This window comes from Citrus sinensis, chromosome 1, assembly GCF_022201045.2.
Source record: "Citrus sinensis cultivar Valencia sweet orange chromosome 1, DVS_A1.0, whole genome shotgun sequence".
NCBI classification, from domain to species: Eukaryota; Viridiplantae; Streptophyta; class Magnoliopsida; order Sapindales; family Rutaceae; genus Citrus; species Citrus sinensis.
The window spans coordinates 4,581,291-4,594,658 of record NC_068556.1 but is presented as its reverse complement, the minus strand read 5'-3'; the positions used below and the strand labels follow the sequence as shown (position 1 = coordinate 4,594,658).

Below are 13,368 nucleotides of genomic sequence, written 5' to 3'. Positions count from 1 at the left end.
TCGCTTTATTTGCTAGGGACTAGCAATAAGCTGGTTGGGGGGTGTGTTGAGTGTTAGAAAATGCATATTTATAAAGGAGAAAACCGTCATTTTACATTTCAAGTCTTACTAACAACCCTTACTTTTATGTATTTAACCTTCTTGTGATTTAATTACATGTGTTTTATTTTAATTAAGTATTTTATGTATTTTAGGGGCATTATAGTCATTTCACAATAAAGGAGAAATCAGACGGCAAAACGGACATCACTTTTGAACTCAGGACGGTCAAAAATCTTAGGAGGAGCATAAAAGGAAAAATGGCACTATTCACATGTACGGTACTATTCACGCGTACGGTACTGTCTACGTTACTGTTCACGACACTGTTCACATAGACGGATGATGACGTGGCATTGACCGATGATGTGGCATTGACTGATGAGGTGTCACGATCCTGTTGGACTAAAATTCTTATGTACTGTTGATGGTGACGTGGCAGCATATTAGTGGACGAAAAATCTCGCGTACGGTGCATGCATCACACAGGATTATTTTCAACCAAACCGCGTTACTGTTCATCCGGGTCAAACCGCGTTACTGTTCAAAGTCGGGTCAAACCGTGTTACTGTTCATCCACGTGGTCAAACCGTGGACTGTTGACTGATGACGTGGCGCAATCCTGAGCGTCCAAACTGTTTTTAATCCAATGGCCATGATTTACTCCATGTATCTATAAAAAGGGGGCCTCCCCCCCCTAATTTGATATCTCTGAATCCATTTTTGGGATCCATTTTCTGTAATTCTCTCTCCATCTTGTATTTTCTTCGTATTTTAATAAATTCTCATTTTGCCCCTAGTTCAATTATGAGTGGCTAATTTTCTTTCAAGCTTGGGTTGAAGGTGAAGTCTCAACATGTGTCATGGGCTTAATTTGGTAAATTTATTTTCTCTTCCCCTCTAGTTTTTGTGGATGTTTTGACTTCTCGTCGACAAATAATACTAATCTTGTCTAGTACCGCCTTGGTTTCACCGGCCCTCTAGTATAAGGTTATTATTATTTGGCACGATAAGCCCTTAGCACCATATTGATTAGAGCGTGGTCCATGAGGTGTGGATTCCCCCCTCATGATTTAATTGGCATTAATACGGATTATTTAGCCCATGATGCATGTTGATACGGATCCAGATACCCAAGTACGTCATTTCAATATAATTCTCGTCAATTTATTCTCCCCATTTCAATACCAATTTTAGAATTTATTCTCGCCATTTTAATTTAAGTTTTAGCATATACCAAATCATTTCCACCATAAATCCAACAACCCATTTACAAAATTAATTCTATACACAATTAAAATCCACCTCCTCGTGGGATCGACACTTGTCACCATAGATCTATACTACAATAGATTCGTGCGCTTGCGAGTACATTAAAATTTGCACAACAGTACGTACGGTATATGCATATACACAGAATTATTTTCAACCAAACTGCGTCACTATTCAAGCCGCCTCACTGTTCATACCGCGTGGTCAAATCGCGTACTGTTGACTGATGATGTGGCGCAATCCTGAACATCCAAATTATTTTTAATCTGATGACCATGATGTACTCAATATATCTATAAAAATTGGGCTCCCCCCAATTTGATATCCCTGAATTCATTTTTTAGTTCAATTATCAGTAACTAATTTTCTTTCAAGCTTGGGTTGGATGTGAAGTCTCAACATGTTCCATGAGCTTTATTGGTAAATTTAATTTCTCTTCCCCTCTGATTTTTGTGAATGTTTTGATTTTTCGTCGACAGATAGTATTAATCTTATCTAGATACCGCACTGGTTTAACCGGCTCCCTAGTACAAGGTTATTACTATTTGGCACGACAAGCCCTTAGCACCATATTGATTAGAGTGTGGTTCATGAGGAGTGAAAACCCCCATCATGATTTAATTGTCATTAATAAGGAATATTTAGCACATAGTGCACGTTGATACAGATTCAGATACTCAAGCACTCTATTTTAATAGTTTTCTCATCAATTTATTCCCGCCATTTTAATTCAAATTTTTAGTATAATCTAAGTTACTTTCACCACAAATCCAACCACCCACTTAGAAAATTAATTCTACACATAATTAAAATCAATTTTCTCGCGGGATTGACACTCGTCACCAGTGATCTATTCTACAATAGATTAGTACACTTGCAAGTTCAATAAAATTTGCACAACAGTGAGCAAAGAGAATCCAAAAATCAGAGTGTTGTGCATCAAGGAGATCGATGGGCCTTTGATTGATAGAAGAGAGGGAGAGTAAGAGATGTTTAATAGCTCATCATAAATGTTGGAACTAGAAAACAACATAAAAGTAACTTTCCCCTGTATGTTGAATTTACAAAATTAAGTGCATTTGATAATGCAACAGCTATTGCCCTTGAAAGAAGGAAACAACACATTGAAAAATAGAGTAATGTTGATCGCAATGCGAAGCAAGGGGAAGTGCCTTGTGTTAATAGTAGGTGTTGAGTTTTAGTACTGTATTTGCTTGATGATAATTTTAGTAAGTTCATGCCTTCTGTGATACATTGTAAGATGACAATTTTTTTTATGAAATTTTAGACATGGTTCCATTTCTCTATACTTGCAATTTGGGTGAAGTGTTTGTGGAATCTTCATAATAAATATAATTTCCTTCAAACAGACGCCAAATTCACTATAATTTCACATACTCAAATGTCCTTATTTTGTAGACTTGTAGCATTGCCCAATATTGTTTCCAGTTGGTTGCCAAGGCCATATATTTGCCTTGATGGTCTTAATTTATGGTTGGTTTAACTTACATCGTTTCTGACTTACTCTAGGTCTTCCGAAATTGAAACTCGACGATTGTAATTTCTAGGGGGAAAAGATTTGGATGATCTCAATTTCTAGGATGAAAATTATTTCAATGACTCCAATTTCGGGAGTGGGCAAAATAATTCGATGATGGTCTCTCAAAACGGCTTGAATATCAATATGTATTTCGAACCTTATTTAATATTATTTTTTACATTTTCTTCGATGCTTTAGCAATCAGCTACTCATTTATCCACCATTTAATTTCAATCATTAAAAACGAACACTTTACACGCAATGACGTTTTAGAATGGAGACAAAAAGTGTGGTAAGTTGCAACAGTTGTAACGTAGGCAAACCCTCCATCATATAATACTTATTTCTATGACGATAAAAAAAATAAAATTGTTTTATTTGCATACTCAAACTTAAGTTAAAAAAGTTTTGCTTATTAAAAAAAAGTTTTAGGTCCCACACGAATTAAAAATAGTTATTATTCCACTCTAATTGCACATATTTCTTTATAATTTTTTATTTTTTTAATAACGTAATAAGATTATCTTCATATTAATTACTAAACATATTTTTCTATTCTCTTGGTATTATAATTTCAAGATAACCTACCAAACATAATTTAATATTAAGGAAAACTAATCATTGTAGGCTTAACCTTTAATAAAGTTGCCTCGTTAGTAAGGCTGGGCAAAAAAATTGATTCGATCCGACCTGGTTCGAAAAACATCGGGTTTGGATCGGATCGGATCGGATTGTTAAATCAATCTGATCGAATAGCATTTTGCCAAACCGATCGAATTTGAAAACCTAATCAAGTTGGCTAAACAATAAATAAAAATTTGATTTACAAAATCAATTGATCAAACGACTAACATTGTGCCATCACACACACAACAGAACACAGCAGTACAACATAGTCACATCTTCACACACAGTCACACAAGCAGCAGCAGCCAATAGCACTCACTAAACACAACACGGCAGACGGCAGACGGCAGTCATGGCACAAGAGATACAGATGCTAAGATGCAGATGTCACGGCAGTGAAGTAGCCCTGACACGATCCAATGCAACCACTGAAGCCATCGTGATCTATGAGGCACTGACACAATCTACTGCATTGCACTGTGACTACTGCTGGCACTTGATCCATTGGACACCATGTTTGATCTACACCGCAATTTGCTGCCCTCCGCTCAAGCACGATTCTACTCTCCTAATACATAATTTTTGTATGTATTTTTTAAATTCTTTTTTATTTTTTGGGTTAGAGTTCATTGTAACTTATAAACTAATTGAAAGATTGATGACAGAAATATTATCTTATAGGTCATGGTGAGGGAAAAAAATCAAATGGAGAAAATGGAGAATGCTACAAACCAGCTGTTTCAAACTTCTATCTCTCATTAACTATGAGTGACCTAATTTGACCGAACCTGATCCAATCCGAACATGTTCGGATTGTATTAAATTGGGTTACAGATTCGGATTGAGTTTAAATAAGTTTTTCTCCAACCTGATCAACTCGAAACCTGATCAGGTTGATCCAAATTTGATTTTGCCCACATCTACTCGTTAGTTGAGGTTCAAAAAGAAAAAAGAAAAGAGAAAACAAATCATTGTAAGCTTAAAAAAAATGTGAAACAAGCCTAACAGTTTTTATGCTTTGGTGGAGATATTCAATATTCTTAAGACCTTTATGGCTATATAGAGAAAAATAATTAAGGTAAAAGCTTATTTAGCCCCTATATTATGAGGTTAGTGCCCATTTAATCCTTATATTTTTAAAAACACCTCAAAACGTCTCTATTGCTAAATATTGACACTCATACCATTATTTTTTATTCTTTTTAACTTGTTTTTATAATATTACACTCTTACAATAATATTTCTTTTTTGGATATTAATAAAAAATTAGATTATCAAATTAAACTCAAAAATAAAATAAAACAAAAATATATATATTAAGTTTTGTGGAAGCTCACGTATGTCTAAAAAATTAATATTGTAAAAAATTACATTATCAATTTTTTTAGAAAAATTAATATTTTAACTCAAGAGAGTGTTCCACAAAAATTAGTATATATTTTTTAATTTTTTTTGTGTTAAACTGGTAATTTATTTTTTAATAGTGTCTAAAAAAATATTATAATAGGGTAATATTATAAAAATAAGTTAAAAGTAACAAAAGATAATGGCAAGAGTGTCAATAATTTAATGGTAGGGATGATTTGAGGTATTTCTAAAAATATAAGGACTAAACAGACACTAACTTCAAAATATATTGACTAAACGAGCTTTTACCCAAATAATTAATTATTGTGAATATTTAATTGAGGATGAATTTGGTGTTTGTAGGAGTGTGCAGAGTAAATATTAAAATCTTTAAATTGTTAAATAAGTATGCAAAGGAAAAAAAAATTCAAAACATTATGTAGAGTTAGGAGTGGAAAAAAAAACTTCTTGTCACGAAAAATCGAACCAAACCAATGGTTCAATTCAAAAAAAGAAAAAACGATCAGTTTATTTAAATATTAAAAAAACCGACCCAAGTAAGAAAATTTAGCATTTTAAAGATTAAAAAACCAACAAAAAAAAAAGAACCGAACCAGAACCTAACCTATTTTGATTCAATCCGATACATAATTCAAAAAAGAGTGATGCTATTAGCACCCCTTTAATATCCTAATGAAACCTCTTCTTTGAATTTACAATTTTATCCGTACATAAAATTACATGAAACTCCCACACAATTTCATCTTATCTTGTGCAAACATTTTACACCTGCATCTACAGACTTCATAATACGAACTCTTGCCACCCGCATGTAAAATATTTTCTTTTTTTTTTTAATTTTTCAGTTCAATTCAAAATAGTGGAAGAAGTACAAAGAACTTATTATTGCATATGGGTCCTGAATTCTATTTTTATTTATTTTAACATACATAATTTTGTTGTTATTTTGGTGAAGAACTATTACCCATTATTGTCTTGCTCCTTCAAATACAATTCTCATGGTTCTCAAAATTCACTAGTTTATTGTTGATGCATCATTTGTGCCATTGTGATAAACGCAATAACGTGGTGTTTTTTTTTTTCTTTCAAGCATTCGTCTTCTTTTTAAACTCATCAACTTTCTCCATTATTTCTCTTCGATCTGCAAGTGAAATCGTTTTGCTTTAATGATAGCTTAGAGTTTTCTCTCCTTTCTTTATTATTAGCCTTCTTGCTTGTGAATCCAATCTTTGTTTTTTTTTTAAAACAAATTCAAGGAAATAATTACAAAACTCGGCTGCTTTTCTGCAATTAATGATCATCTTGTCAACTTCTAACCAAGGTTACTTACGAAATAAGGGAGGTGTCATTAAAAAAAATTATATTCATTTTAATATCTTGATGGGTACAAAAAAAAAAAGGGGTTGCTGACAGTACTTTTAAGGAGTGCCAATAGCTCCACTCTTCAAAAAATAATCATTTAATTCAAGTCCATCAGATGAAAAACCAAACCAAGCCCAATCGCCATGGGGGACCTAAACTAAGAATTCGTGCGCTAAGCACAATCAATTTTTTTGTCTGGCCCATCTAGTTTTGTCAATGCTTAGCGCCTTGACCCAATGAACAAAAGAATCAGCAAGTTTGGGGATCCGCTCCATTACGGCTTGGACCGGACTTGACTATTCTGAGCATAATTCTTTGGATGCCCAGATTTTACACACCCGGCCCGGGCTTCAATGGTCGGGATTTATGTTAAAATTAAAATAGAAAGGAGCTTGACAAGTATAACAGGCTCGTTATTTTATGTTAAAATTAAAATAGAAGCTTTCTTTAAATGTTAAAATATTTCAAACATCTTCTACTTATTTAATAATTTTATTTCATTTTTATCATAATATAATTTTTTAAAAAGAACTTGTTTATTAAAATAATTTTATAATTTTCAATAAAAAGTCTCAGTAACAATCAAACAACTTAAATTATTTTAGATAGAAATGTTATTTATAAAAATTTTATTAATAAAAACCATTTAAATTAGCTCTCTTCTATTTTAAAAACTCTACCAAAAGTATCCTTAATCCCTTAATGTTAGATTTGCTGCGATCAATTTAACAATTATGACTAGGGGTGGACAAACGGTTTGGTTTTTTTCGAACCAAACCGAACCAATCCAAAAAAATTTCAATTCGGTTCGGTTCGGTTCGAATGACAAAAACCGAATGGTTTGAAAACTTATGAACCGATTGGTTTTATTCGGTTCAGCCCAAAACCGAACCTAACCGATAAACCAATCGGTTCATTTGAATTTAATTAAAAAGTATATTAAATTTAAAATATAAAAACTTAAAATCGAAAATCAAATTTCATTCCTAATTGCTAATTTGTAATAAGGAACAACCCCAATCGATAAATCCCTAAATCGACATCCATCTCTCACGATCAATGGCGGCACGACAATTTTTCTCGGTCGTAGCCTCTCATGGTGACGCCGTTGCAGACGCAACCCTCAAGCACGATCATCTTGTGGTCTCACTCGTATGCCGTCAACCAACTCAGCTCGTCACTTTCAGCCTTCGCTGCTCATTTCACCACCGTCAATAATCACTCATGTCTTATTCATGCTGCTTGTCTCACTCTCATCACTCCAAATCGCCTACAGTCAGCCCATCATCTTCCCTGTTGCAAGTATTTTTTTTTTTTTTAAATTATGTTGTGTGTTTGTTTTACTTCTCTTTGAATCTTGTGAGGGGTTGCTTTTATGTTGATTGTTTGAATCTTGTGGACCGTGGCTATTGCAAGTGTGAAATCGACTGTTGTATTGCTTTTGTGGTGATGGTGTTTGAACTTCGTGGGTTGTATTGGTTTTGTGCTGCTAGTGTTTGAATTTTGTGGGCTTTATTGCTTTTGTGCTGGTGTATATTGCTTTCGTGTTGCTGGTGTTTGGATCTTGTGGGTTATGGCTACTGTAAGTGTGAAATTGGTGTGTATAGTGAGATCCCATTTACAAGAGAAACAAATATATTCAATATTTGGATTTAAAGTTTATCATGCTTTTGTTAATAAAAATCCAGAAGATGTATGAACTGAACCGAACCAAACCGAACCAAATCAAACTAAATTTAAAAACAGAACCGAAATATTTTGGTTCGGTTCAATTTTTAAATTCAGTTTCTATTCAATTTGAAATTTAAATTCTTAAGAACCGATCGATTTTGGTTTGGTTTGGTCTGACTCCGAACCAAACCGAGCCGATCCTAACCGAAAAAATGCCCACCCCATGGTTATTACCTCTCATGCAGCTATTGAATTAAGGAAAATGCTACTTTCCCCGGGTCAAACCCCGAATTATTTCAAAACAGTGTCGTTTTGGTTTTTTTTTTTTTCTTTTTACTTGCATGAAACGTAGTCGTTTGAGCTAGTAAAAACAAAACAAACTAAAGCAGAAAAAACTCAAGTGCTTCTCTTCTCTGCCCCTTTCTTACTTTCCTTTTGACAAACCACGAAATCACACCCACAAACAACAATCACCCACGGTCACGCGAACAGCTGGCACAGACGAAGGACGAGCCCACAGTCGACGGACCACCGCATCGAAATCTCTGTCCACATCACCGGCACCATCATCGTAGGTCCATAACAAACCGTCGTAAGTTAAACCCTTCTCACCGTCGATGAACTCGCCGTAAGTAAGGAATACTTCGTCGAGAATTGCGTTGATTTGTTCGTCGTTGAATTTGACTCGAGGGTTTACGACCACCACTAAAGCCGCCATTTCTTCTCTATTAAGGCCACCGTCGCGGTTCGTGTCAAATTGTTGAAAAATTCTCTTCACTTTCTTTGATCTGCTTCCTCTCGTAGCCATTTTTTTTTTTGTTTTTCTGGGGGTCAGTTTGCTTTCTCAGTGTTTGTTTGAGAAAGCGGAATTAGTAGATAAGGGAATATAAGGAAAAGTTGATAAAAAGGCAAAGGGTGGTTACTTTAAGTTTAAAATTTGAAACCCTAATTCATTTCAATTGAGGTTTGTTTAATTATTGGTAAGAATAATGATGATGATGGCTTAATTATGGGTTTTTTTGGATCGAAATGAATTTTTAACGGCAAAAGTTAAAGAGTAGAAGAAGGGCGAGAGGACAGACTCTCATTCTTTTCCTTTTTTCTTTTAATTTTAAATATATCAAAAACGGCAGCGTTTTGGAGAAGAAAAAAAAAATTTAAAACAAAACGATGCCGTTTTATTTTTTTTGAAGTTTGACCCGGGGCAAACATGAGCACTCTTGAATTAATCAAAAGAACGGACCCACCTACCAATCAACTGTATTAACTACCAGTCTTCTTCAACAAACAGAATGCAACGGCACTGACTAATCGAGTTATGATCCCCGATTCATGAACCATTTTTTCCTTCTCGTGGAACCACTACAAACAAAGTTCATCAACCCATCTCGCCTGAGTCACCGCCATTCACTCAGTGCCACAATGTTCGAAGGCAAGCTCAATCTCCCCGAAAAGGCTTGCCGAGCGTTTCCCGATCGGCTCGGGAGCTTGGCGGCCGGCTTTGACATTAAAGACAACAGAAGTGGAAAGTCCGATTCCGCATTCGAGTCCGGTGAAGAGCTCGAGATTTTGAAACCGAACGGGCCCGGATCGGCTCCAGAGAGCGAGGATGATTATGTGGAGATGATGGAAGAGCATTTCGAATCAAGGGTCCGGCGAAATCCCAAAAAATACGGGTCGCGTTTGGTCTCCGTCAAAGAAGTTATCGCTGCGGATGATAAAAGGTCCGATCTTGAATACGAGGTGAGAATGTGATGTTTCATTGTTTAATTTTCTTGTAAGTGCTCTTGAGTTTCATTTGTATTGAAATATTGTTCTTCTAAGTTGAATGTGTATTTTTTCCCCAGCTCGTATGTATGCAATGTGACAAATGGAAAGTTTGGTATTAAATTCTTAGTTCTTTTCTTTCTGTGGGTAAAAAAAAAAAGTAAATTAGGGTTTATTACTCGTATTGTGCATGTCATCATTGATTGTTAAAAATGATTTTTGAAAATTGATGTCAAATGCTTCATTACTTTTTTCTTTTGATTTATTCCTCAGTAAACAAAAAGGTTATGTTGTTTACGCGTATCCTCCACTATTTGTAATGTTTGATAATTTGTTCTGCATTGCTTATTTATATATTTATATTATGTGGACAGCTATCACAGAAGGAGATAAACTTGGAAAAGTTACAAAGGATTGCTGATACAGGGCTTCCTGATGGAGGAGGCTTGCGTGCTACTGCTTGGAAGGTAGGGCTTAATTTTTCTGTCACTATTATGTTGTGATCATGTAAACTGCTAACAATTTCGAAGTATAAGAATTATTCGAGCAGGGAAATCTAACTTGATTTGTGACTTTACACCTTTGTCAGTGTTGAAGCTTACTGCATTCCACCAGAAGCAGTAGGAATTTGATATAATCTGATAACACTTTTTAATGGATATTGATCATGGTCGCGGAAGAAGAAGACCTCAAAAATAAAAGATTAATAGTGGCACTTGAATCCCCCTCCCTTCTTTTTTCATCAGTGCTTGTTGATTACGTATATATGATTAATTATGCTAACGCTTATAATTCTGAAATGTGAAAACTTGTAAAACAATAGCTATGCTACCACCAATAATGCAGACATTTCAGTGACAAAATTATATGAACTTTAACTGATTGCTGTTTGTTTTGAATTGTGTATCATTTCCCTTGCACGTTTTATTACAGCAGCTGCTCTTAGGTTATTTGCCTTCTTGTCGTGACTTGTGGGAAAAGGAGCTGACGGAGAATCGGCAGAAATACTTAAAGCTGAAAGAGGAACTTCTCTTGCGTCCTGTAAGATGCTAACTACTCCGCACTTTTTATTTACTGAACACTCTCCTCAATACGTAGCCAATGTAAGCTTCCTACATTTGTTCGTGATGTGCACTATTTTTTGGTTTGTGCCTTAGTCGTTATCATGTACTAATCAAATTTTTATATCTAGACAGTCAGAAATCACAAGGATTAAAGATGAAGTATCGAATTACAATGACCAGAATGCTGACAATGATGTTGATGGACCACTTAGGAGACAAGAAATCTCTCAAGAAGATCACCCTTTGAGCAGTGGTAAGGCCAGTGTTTGGCATCAATATTTCCAGGTATATCTCTTCTTCATTCCAAGGCATCTCTTGAATTTCTTGTGCTGAATCTGAAACTTTATCAATATGCAAACATGCTCTAGCATATAGAGATAGCAGAACAAATTGATCGTGATCTACAACGCACACATCCGGACATGAAATTCTTCTCAGGAGATGCAGCATTCAGTAGAAAAAACAGGGTATTTTTCCCTCGCCGATTTGCTTATTCCATGTACTTGGATTTGATTTTTATATTTTTTTTTCAAGGTGAGTTTCAGTTCTCAACATTACATAATAGATGTGTTCTCTTGAAATATTTTCCGAGTTTTTTTGCATGCCCTGGAGAAGATGGATTGGATTCTGCTTGTCAAAATCTCAAGATTTTTGTTCCTAGGTTGAATGTTTTGTATTGCCACTAATGCATTGCCTCATCTTATTCTTTGCATAAGGTTTAGACTTAGACAGAACCTTGTTTATTAGTTTTGCTATTCTGAGGGGCAAGGTTCATATTGCGTCATATGAAATAACTTTCTCCTAGAAAAGAAAAAGCTGGACTTTTCCCAACTGAACTATATATGTGATACATTTTATTCTGCAGGAAGCAATGAGGAATATTCTTTTACTGTTTGCAAAACTGAATCCTGTTATTCGCTATGTTCAAGGCATGAATGAAGTATTGGCACCAATGTACTATGTATTTAGTACTGATCCTGATGAACAAAATGCTGTAAGAATCACACTATGTTCTTGGTTTTCGTTTTGCTTGTTTTGTGCTCCGTACTCCATACTATAATGTCCTCTTGGGGTCCAAGTCCAACAAAGTAACATCATGCTGAATTTGAAGAATAATATTTGAGTTCAGGAAAATGCGGAGGCAGATAGTTTTTCTTGTTTTGTTCGACTCTTAAGCGACTCAGTGGATCACTTTTGTCAACAATTGGATAATAGTTCGGGGGGTATCCTTTCAACTCTTTCTCACTTAGCAGAGTTATTGAAAGCTAATGATGAGGAATTGTGGCGGCACCTTGAATACACAAACGAGGTACTTTAAATTAATTGCATTACAGTATATACTGTATATGCCCTTTTCCATGTTCAAGATGTTCTATATCAATATTTTGGTCAAATAGTTCAAGTTCTACATTTCTATGACATCTATACTCCCTTTAGCTTCACTTTCAAGCTGCAGGAAGACGTCTTCTACAATCTGCTATTTTTTATTTTATTTTTTCTATTTTTTGGGGCTATATCCATGAAAACTTATATCTGCTTCTTGTTAAACAGATTAAGCCACAATTTTATGCATTCAGGTGGATCACGTTGCTACTTACTCAAGAATTCAATTTGCAGCCCATCTTAAGAATTTGGGATACTCTTTTGAGTAATCCCTTTGGCATTCAGGTCTTTGTCTCCGAAACTCAATGTGCTGGAGGCCTAAAACTTAAAACTATTATTCTGCCTGTTGATCTAGTTTTTCTTGCCCATTTCTGTTTGCGAATTACATGAGTCTGAAGTAATGCTGATTTAAGTGCAATCCTCTACTTTATGCAGCATATGCTGTTACGAGTCTGCTGTGCAATGCTACTGTGCATGAAAAACAGACTATTGAGTGGTGATTTCGTAGCTAACTTACAGCTTTTACAACACTATCCTGATGTCAACATAGAGCACCTTCTTCAGGTAGCCCGGGATCTTAGCCCTGATACATCTTCCTGTAGCTTGTCCCCATAAATTTATAGCATCAATGCACTTGTACATACAAACATCTGTGTTTTTTTTTTTTTTCTTTTACTTAAAAATAGTTTGTAATTATGATCCTATGCCTTGATTTTTGATCTAACCCGAAACAATATCAATCATAGTTTCGAAAGAATGAACTATTATCAGTAATGAGTTATGAACTTTCATTTTTGTCTTTTTGTTTCAATGATCTATGTGGGAACCTAACTTGGGACTTTAACTTGGACTTACTAGGTTGCCGATTGTTTAAGACCTTTTCAACCAAGTTAAACAAATGTTGACTAGAACTTCTGTAATTTTTTAAAGGAGTGAATGCATTTCCAAGGAAGCTCTTTCTTGTGGGAATCGACACCTTATTTCCCCAATATATTAAATTGTTGATAAGGCCCTTCTTGCGGGTTGCTTGTGAAACCAAAATTTAGATCTCAGACTTTCATGGTATCTTACTTAGCTTTGATTGGCAGATTCCGAGTCAGTTGCAAGTAGCTAGCATTTAGAGAAAATTTATTGGAGCTTAAATTCAATAATACGCATACACAAACCAACTAATTGTGTGTTCTTCGTAAAACTCCACTTGGAAAAAGCTCAGTCTATGGTCAGCTGCCTTATCCAAGTTTTGCTTAAATTATTGTCCAAGAAGTTAACTAACCA

General features: G+C 35.0%; 1 protein-coding gene across 4 annotated transcripts; it reads left to right on the top strand.

Moving 5' to 3' along the window:
• The first annotated feature begins 9,154 nt into the window (after positions 1 to 9,154).
• Positions 9,155 to 12,884, top strand: LOC102629850 (uncharacterized). 4 transcript variants are annotated; one of them, XM_052442770.1, is made up of 9 exons: positions 9,155 to 9,622; positions 10,030 to 10,113; positions 10,580 to 10,687; positions 10,843 to 10,995; positions 11,079 to 11,177; positions 11,576 to 11,704; positions 11,840 to 12,019; positions 12,262 to 12,378; positions 12,529 to 12,884. In XM_052442770.1, exons 1-9 carry the CDS (start codon positions 9,212 to 9,214, stop codon positions 12,706 to 12,708), a joined length of 1,461 nt encoding a protein of 486 aa, XP_052298730.1. In that variant the 5' UTR covers positions 9,155 to 9,211; the 3' UTR covers positions 12,709 to 12,884. The 4 variants fall into 4 exon arrangements, with proteins under 4 accessions (XP_052298730.1, XP_024953694.2, XP_052298733.1 ...); XM_025097926.2 differs by having other exon boundaries at positions 10,021 to 10,113; XM_052442773.1 differs by having other exon boundaries at positions 9,156 to 9,622; positions 10,583 to 10,687.
• Positions 12,885 to 13,368: the final 484 nt, after the last annotated feature.

What these genes read in the sequence shown, in the direction of transcription:
- LOC102629850 (XM_025097926.2), top strand. Translation starts at nt 9,212, where the DNA reads ATGAACCATTTTTTCCTTCTCGTGGAACCACTACAAACAAAGTTCATC. An exon ending in AGGAACTTCTCTTGCGTCCT is followed by an intron (nt 10,688 to 10,842) that starts GTAAGATGCTAA and finishes ATATCTAGACAG; the next exon opens with TCAGAAATCACAAGGATTAA. An exon ending in TTTGGCATCAATATTTCCAG is followed by an intron (nt 10,996 to 11,078) that starts GTATATCTCTTC and finishes AACATGCTCTAG; the next exon opens with CATATAGAGATAGCAGAACA.